Source organism: Polyergus mexicanus, unplaced genomic scaffold (assembly GCF_030449975.1).
Source record: "Polyergus mexicanus isolate NDT 795.1 unplaced genomic scaffold, iyPolMexi1.0 SCAF_16, whole genome shotgun sequence".
Classification (NCBI taxonomy): Eukaryota; Metazoa; Arthropoda; class Insecta; order Hymenoptera; family Formicidae; genus Polyergus; species Polyergus mexicanus.
In genome coordinates this window covers 5,510,989-5,519,662 of record NW_027223336.1, presented here as the reverse complement: position 1 = coordinate 5,519,662, position 8,674 = coordinate 5,510,989, and the positions used below count along the sequence as shown (strand labels likewise).

The following is an 8,674-nucleotide window of genomic DNA, read 5'->3' as shown; positions in this document are numbered from 1 at the left end:
GATTGTTTGTTTTTGGCTGCATTTCTGCCGGGATTAATTGACAATGGCAGATTACGCGCGGCTGCTGCGGGAGTTCTGCTGATATATAATATGTAACACATAATTTGTGCAATAAGTGATCTGGCAAATTTGCGGTTATCTGCGATATATGAATTACAAATATATCATATTTCATTTTTAAAGATAATTAACATATAATAAAAAAAAAAACTTGATTGTATATATAATCATATAATTGATGTAATAATTCATAATTCTTTTCTACTAAGAGAGTTTTCTAAGGGATGAATTGCTTTTTTATAAAAAACCGGATTTATTTAACCGATCCACGAAATTACAATTTATTCGAACCCGTGCTAATTTATTCCTCGTTTGACGACGGACCGTAAGATTCACAAGTAAAAATAGCTAAATAAAGAAACATGTCAATATTAAATAAAGCTTCATTAATATTCAGATTCGGTAGAGTAAATGAGTTTGTGAATACAGTTTGAATTTATAAAACACTTCCGAGAAAATCTATTATTTGCAACAACGTCCGTGACGATGGCACGTTTGTAATAACTTATCTTCATCTCGAATGACTATCGTATAAATCGTTTTAAGTATTGATGTTATGATTCTTTCATCGTATGATTTCAAGACAATTTCTCTTTAAAACAAAAAGCGCCTGAATATTTGGCAACTCTAATTGAACAAATAGCTTCACGTTCGAGACATATAGTTGCTACTGCAATAAGCAAAATCTAAAAAATAAATGTACATATAAATTTCAATGAAATCTTATTTTTTTATTAAACAATTAGCAAGATATTTTGAAAGCATTTTAACAATATTAAGTATTAGGTGTACAACTTTGCTTCCGCCGTTTTTTTCCCGAAATTCGAGGCTTTATTGTAAAAAACTGGTTATACATTTATGATTCAAAGTATTGTCCATCGCTGGCCACTACTTTCTCCCTCTTTTTGACTTTGACTCGAGTCTTCATTAAGTAATGCCTCCAATTCTGCATCTTCGAAAACCTTCTCTCTTCCACCGCTATGCCGGTCTTCGACGTGAAAATCACCGTTCTTGAAGCGTTCAAACCACTCACGACACGTTCTTTCACTAATAACGGCTTCACCATAAGTATTTGAGAGCATTCGATGAGCCTCAGCCGCAGATTTCTTCATATTGAAGCAGAAATTAAAACCTCCCGCAAATGACGAGAATTTGGCTCGTAAACTGACATTTTCAATCGAGAATAACTTTATGACGCAGACACAAATCGACTAATGTTTCTATGGGATTATGTTGACAGATGCCCAAGTTTATCGCATGACGTTTATGATCTATTTATTTCGACCACTACTTACCGCTAAAGCCATCTATAGGAAAACGGCGGAAGCAAAGTTGTACACCTAATAGTTAAAAATAATTCTGTGTCTCTTGTATATTTTTGTAAATTTGATGAATATTCCCTTATAAATATTAATATATAATTTTTAATGATTATATAAAAAAATCACAGAATCTTTGGTATATTTGGCTGCAAATAAATACGTGGATACATATACAATATTAATATTTTCTAACTCTCTTGACCAAATAATGTTTTATTGTTTCTTCGTTTCGTACAATCATCGAATTAGTTTTATCTTTTATTGACAAGCCAAATATTCATCTAAGCGAATAAGTCACGGCAATTGATAGCTGACCTATCTTATGTTAGGTATGTCGCTGGTTAATAACACCTATTCACTTTCTCACCCTGTACGTATGTGTGTACATACATATACAGTATATACAAACGATGTCCACTACAGAACCATGGTGGGGCGAACGGTGCTTAAATAGACTGCCTGAATTGTCCATGTCTCCCAGTTCACATCTGACGATCATTAAACATTTTCTCTCATACGAGTTGCTTGACTTTCAGCCGACGCTGCAAGTGTCATCGACAGAAGATAAGATTCAGGGATAATGAAAACGATAGTCGTATTCTTATTCGCAGTGGTTGCAACCACAACGACGTTAGAATTGCGTAAGTAATTACAGATATTTTCTTGTTGTTGATATTATACATCATCTTATAAATCGTCGAATTATTTTTTTTTTTCCCGAGGGTAGTAATATTTTGCATGTGTTATTAGACGATCAAATTTTTAAATACGTGTCTAAGTTAATACACATAATTAAATAAACTTGGGAATCCTCTGTTTGAAAGTATAAAATGTTGGGAATAAAATATTCCCAGTCTCTGCAATTTATATTATATATACTTTTATTAAAAAACAAATTAATGCGAGATAAAATGAAAGTATAAAATGTTGGGAATAAAATATTCCCAGTCTCTGCAATTTATATTATATATACTTTTATTAAAAAACAAATTAATGCGAGATATTGTGATAAATATAATTATTTTGATATCAAAGCATTACACGTTATTTACTTTATCAAGAAAAGTTGTGCAACTTTTACTGATTACACTTACTAATTTAAATTCTCTATTATTTTATACAGATTGTTTTTTTTTAATATTAATTATTATAACGTGAAATATGTTACTTTAGTATGATATTATACTATTATCAACTTGTCGATAAGAAATTTATTTTATGTCTTTCTCATTTTTTTTTTTTTGTGTGTATATCAGATTTGTTGTGATAAAACAAGATATTGAATCATAATGAATTAATGGATGCAACATTAGAAACATAATAGACACAATCATCATGGTGAATAAAAGTGTGTATGCGTAGATCGAATATCCAACTATCGTATAATTCCATAAGCTTATTCGCTTTCAAATTACAGCTATGTTGCGTCATAATTCATAATTGCATTGAATCGAATTTGTTTGAAACAGGTAATCATCAATCACATTTCGAGACACAAAAAGCAATGGTTATTAACGAATCATAACTCGTTACAGAATTAGAATATTTTACTACCACCCACGCATTTTAATCATTAAAAAATTTTTTGTTACGTAATCTCGTGAAAATTAATAATTTAATTCCTTCATAATGAATAATTAGAGAACTCAATAGAAAAATCAATAAAACTGGATAACATTAAAGTTTTTATTATATACACGAGAAAAGAGAAACAGAAATATAAAATATCTATTATTCTATATTTTCAATAAAGGAAACAAAATTCCCATATTTTATTTTTCGAAGATTATTTAAATAAAATAAAATTCGATTAACACAAAATTCAATATTAAATAATAAATTATGTATGTGTGTAAACTTTCACACACATATAAAGTAATGATTGTAATAATACATAATAATAATAATGATCCTAATAATAATAGTAATAAATTTATTATTATTTTATTAATAATCTCTCATAAAAATAACAATCGCGAGTTAATCACACTGCACATGTTTACTTAAGAGCATGAATCAATATATATAATTTTCAATCGGATGCAATATCTAACTCACTTTTAATCAAAACTTGAATCGGCAATTATTGATTTCAATGAAAATGCTCATTACGTTTTATATTCGGAATCCTCAATTATGTTTTGTCAAAATCAATAATCGAATTTTTCTTTGCGATCAGATTATTCAAATAAAATTATACCGTGAATCCGAAATTAACACGCGTGTGCAAGTTTAAAGAGAAAGTCAACAACCGTCTAAAGATCGAGTGAGCGCGTGGCTTTTATTGGGTCTGCAGCAATGCAGTCAGTTATATAACAACTTACACGCAATATTTTTCTCCTTTTTTTTCCCCCCATCTTACAGCCAGTAATTTCAAACGTTGCAAGAGGTCAGACCCGAAAGTATTAGAATGCATCGCGGATGCCGCCAGAGATGCAGTTATCTCAATGGCCAAAGGTAAATATGCATTATTTTTTATCAGACATACACACACACACGCATGCGCAAAATGAAATATTACGAATTGGAAAAACTTTACAAATTATGCAACGTAGTTTAAGAATATTGCGAATGAATAGAATGTGCATATTGCGATTATTTTTTATAATATTTTCTTTGTAGTTTTCCGGTTCTCTCTCTCTCTCTCTCTCTCTCTCTCTCTCTCTCTCTCTCTCTCCAATGCCTAATTATTAATTCATAAATACAAAATGCAAAATTAATTGTGTACTATGTCTTATATTGACATACTCTTATGAGTCAAAGATTATGTCTCGCGCAGATGCAAAATTTTAAAATGCAAGTTAATGTTTATTATATAAACAGAAAAATAACTTTTTAAAATCTCTTTTCTATGAAACTTAATTTACTTTAATATACACAAGCTTACTTACATACACAAACATACAAGAGATTGATTATAAACCGTTTTACTATACTATTTCTTAACGCGAAAGATATTATTTATTGGCTCATCTGAGCCGGTTCAGTGTCAAAACGAACTAGTAATCGTCTCGCGAGAATTCTATCAAATTCTTAATGTCATCGTAAAACTGTTAATTTTTGCTATCACATATGCTTACACAATCTACTTTATCCTGTTCCACTTTTTTGGGTACACAATGATATTTTATATATAGACATTACGTGTGTGTATGTATATACAGAGTGTCCCATTTTAAAGGACCCACTCAAATATCTCAGAAACACTGCGTTAAATCGAAAAATGTTTCAAACAAAAGTTGTGTGGCTTCAATGGGGCCATAAGATGGTGACAATGATTTGTCCTTGGAAAATTATTTGAAGGTCATGTGAAGGTCAACTTTAAAATCTTAAATGGAAATCCCCATTTTTTATTTAGTATTCTTGTAGCTGACATCGAGAGCTTTCCAAGACACTATAATAAAGTATTTTTTTATTAAGTACTTTTTGAGTTATATTATATTTTAATCTGACATATTTTGATATAAAAAATTAAATATCTCGTAAAATATTTAGTTTTTGATAATCTTACCGTAATGATTCTATGTACAGAATAATGAGACAAATCAATTAGTATAAAAAAAAATTGTTTTTAAGAAAATTATTTACAATGTATTTTTTTAAATTCTTCGTTTTTTTGGCACTAATTAATTTGTCTTATTATTATGTACATAGAAGTATTACGGTAAAATTATCGAAAACTGAATATTTTACGAAATATTTTATTTTTTATATCAAAATATGTCAGATTAAAATATTGTATAAAATAACTCAAAAAGTACTTAATGAAAAAATACTTTATTATAGTGTTTTGGAAAGATCTCGATGTCAGCTACAAGAATACTAAATAAAAAATGGGGGTTTCTATTTAAGATTTTAAAGTTGACCTTCACATGACCTTCAAATGATTTTCCAAGGTCAAATCATTGTCACCATCTTATGGCCCTCTTGAAGCCACACAATTTTTGTTTGAAACATTTTTCGATTTAACGCAGTTTTTCTGAGATATTTGAGTGGGTCCTTTAAAATGGGATACCCTGTATGTCTCAAGATTATGGAGATTTTTTCTTACTTGATATATTTTTAGTATAAAGATCATAAATACTTTCACGTTGATACATCATTTATGAATCAATATCTCTAGTTTCTAGTGGAAACGTCTAAGAAGCTGCTATTTATAGCTCTGTTATATTACTATTTACGAACGAAGTAGAAAAGCAAAACACTTCTTTTATGTATGCAAATTAGATATAACAATCCATTCTTTCTCGTTAAAGTATTTCTTCTCGTTAGAGTATTTTTCCAGAGATTTTATCGAAGATGCATAATAAAGGAATTTTTCAGAAAAAAACACAGATTTTACATATACAGTGGAGAACTTATTCGGCTGCTGTCTCTTTCGCTTACCGATAAATTTGTATGAATATATCATATATAAGATTACTTTGAATTACTTTTCTTTTCCGTGGAAAATACCAGAATAAAATAATAATTAGTTTTTTAATTAATTATTCAATTAATTTCTTTTATATAATTTATGTCTTTTTAAATTTCAAAAATATGATTTTGCGATAGTTATATAAATTGCAAATTGCTATATGACAAAGGGCTATTGTAATGCATTGAAATGTAATAAATGTTGATTTCACATATTGAATGCCTGTCATCTTTAGGTTTGAAGAGCTTCAAAATCTTGCCTCTTGAACCGTTGGCGGTCAGCAGTATGAAAATCGGCGAATCTCAAGGCGCGGTGTCGCTCAAACAGGAATATCGGAATGTTAAGCTGCATGGACTAACGAAGGGATTGCAAGTCTATAATTATCAGTATGTAATTTTTATTACATTTTCCGTATATTATCTTTTATCGATTTAAGTATAAAATCGATCATTACGTATGCTTGAAAATGCATTATATAAATGTTATGCATTGTATAAAAGAAAAGAAATTATATATACAGACGCACGCATAATTTACAAGGGGTGTGTTTTAAATTAAAAATTTCATTCACATTCTGTTGGAAATAAAAAAATTATGATTAATTTATTCAATAATTCTAAATTGCAAAATATATTGGCGAATTAAAAAATTTATCTATATTTTAGTTTTATATTTAAGGATAAATTACTGCAGAGGTTATTTGTAATTTTTATAAATGACAGGTTATGCATACATGTAATAATTAATTATATGATCGTAATTAACAAAATTTTTATTTCTTTAGGATAGACTGGAATAATTTAATATTCAGATCAGAGAGTTTCAATCCCCAAGTGGATTTCGTTGCCGATTACAAACTCGAAGGCAAGGTTCTGTTACTGCCAATGCGAGGAGAGGGTAGATGTAATATAACCATGTGTAAATATCATAATATTTTTCTATAAATTGGATTTGCAATATTTCGATTTAATATATATGATTTAATGACAAATGCTTGATTAACAAAGACAAAATAATCCATTATATGTATGCGGTATATATATATTTTTTTTTTTTTTCAGATAACATGACGACGAAACACGAAACACATTATGAGAGGTTTGAAAAGGATGGGGAAACTTATATGCGAGCAGTTAAATATTTTGTCAAGTTTATTCCCAAACACATAACATTACGCTTTGATAATCTCTTCAATGGAAATACCTTCTTAGGTACATATTTTAATCAAGTCTAAAGTAATCAATATTATTTTATAATTTGAAAATAGAAATGAAATGCTATAGATTTATATGTATATCAATATAAATACAGAGTGATTCTAGAGAAAGGATCAATATTTTGAAAATTAAAATAGTATCGATTGTCGTGAGAAAAAATATCTGATTTTAAATAATTTTAGTGATAGAGATATGGGTTTGAAAGTCGAAGTATAAAAATATTGCGAATGATAAGAAAGAGACAAAGAACTATATAAAAATCTATAGCATTTATCTTCCTCATAAGTCGTTATTATGTTCATACTTGTAAAGAATTAATTTCAAAAAAAAGATTGATTCACATAAATGTGAGAAATTTATAGTTTTATATACATATTTAGCAATAAAAGTTCCTTATTAATTTAAATAAGAGATTTGAAAAGGAGAAGTTTGTTAAATGCCGCAAAATATTATAAATATTTACCCCGTATATATTTATTTTTTAACTCTTTTATTAATTGCAGGTGAGGAAATGAATAAATTCCTCAATACGAATGGCGATCTACTCTTTAAGGAGCTTCAAGCTTCTTATGAAGAAACCTTCGGTTTAGTTTTCATTAAAATTACTAATGATATTTTCACCCGCGTGCCAATGAATAAGATTTTTATGTAAATCAATAATCACACATTTTATTATAAAACTTTAAATTATTATTTTTTCCTTAATTAGATAATTTTATAAAATAATTTTTATAAAATATTTGACATGTAGCAAAAAAAAATTGTATATATATATACGCGATACTTGACATGGCAAAGTCAAATAATGAAATGTGCAATTATTGAATATACAGGGTGACCCATTTTAAAGGACCCACTCAAATATCTTAGAAACACTGCGTTAAATCGAAAAATGTTTCAAACAAAAGTTGTGTGGCTTCATGGGGGCCATAAGACGGTGACAATGATTTGACCTTGGAAAATCATTTGAAGGTTATGTGAAGGTCAACTTTAAAATCCTAAATGGAAATCCCCATTTTTTATTTAATATTCTTGTAGCTGACATCGAGAGCTTTCCAAAACACTATAATAAAGTATTTTTTTATTAAGTACTTTTTGAGTTATTTTATATTTTAATCTGACATTTTGATATAAAAAATTAAATATCTCATAAAATAGTTAGTTTTTGATAATCTTACCGTAATACTTTTATGTACAGAATAATGATACAAATCAATTAGTATAAAAAAATAATAGTTTTTAAAAAAATTATTTACGATGTATTTTTTTAAACAATTATTTGTTTTTTTTTGCACTAATTGATTTGTCTCATTATTCTGTACATAAAAGTATTACGGTAAGATTATCGAAAACTGAATATTTTATGAGATATTTAATTTTTTTATATCAAAAGATGTCAGATTAAAATATAAAATAACTCAAAAAGTACTTAATAAAAAAATATTTATTATAGTGTTTTGGAAAACTCTCGATGTCAGCTACAAGAATACTAAAAAATTGGGATTTCCATTTAAGATTTTAAAGTTGACCTTTACATGACCTTCAAATAATTTTCCAAGGTCAAATCATTGTCACCATCTTATGGCCCCCTTGAAGCCACACAACTTTTGTTTGAAACATTTTTCGATTTAACACAGTGTTTCTGAGATATTTGAGTG

The 8,674-nt window shown here is 28.2% G+C and overlaps 1 protein-coding gene across 1 annotated transcript; it reads left to right on the top strand.

Moving 5' to 3' along the window:
• The first annotated feature begins 1,631 nt into the window (after positions 1-1,631).
• On the top strand, positions 1,632-7,892 carry Jhbp-1 (take-out-like carrier protein). The gene is made up of 6 exons (XM_070308738.1): positions 1,632-2,023; positions 3,747-3,839; positions 6,035-6,185; positions 6,584-6,717; positions 6,861-7,010; positions 7,520-7,892. The coding sequence occupies exons 1-6, from the start codon at positions 1,963-1,965 to the stop codon at positions 7,666-7,668; spliced, it is 738 nt and encodes a 245-aa protein (XP_070164839.1). The 5' UTR covers positions 1,632-1,962; the 3' UTR covers positions 7,669-7,892.
• Positions 7,893-8,674: the final 782 nt, after the last annotated feature.

Excerpts from the sequence above, each read along its gene's own strand:
- Jhbp-1 (XM_070308738.1), top strand. The coding sequence starts at position 1,963 with ATGAAAACGATAGTCGTATTCTTATTCGCAGTGGTTGCAACCACAACG. Across the intron at positions 3,840-6,034 it reads AGTTATCTCAATGGCCAAAG|GTTTGAAGAGCTTCAAAATC; the intron begins GTAAATATGCAT and ends TGTCATCTTTAG. Across the intron at positions 7,011-7,519 it reads CAATGGAAATACCTTCTTAG|GTGAGGAAATGAATAAATTC; the intron begins GTACATATTTTA and ends TATTAATTGCAG.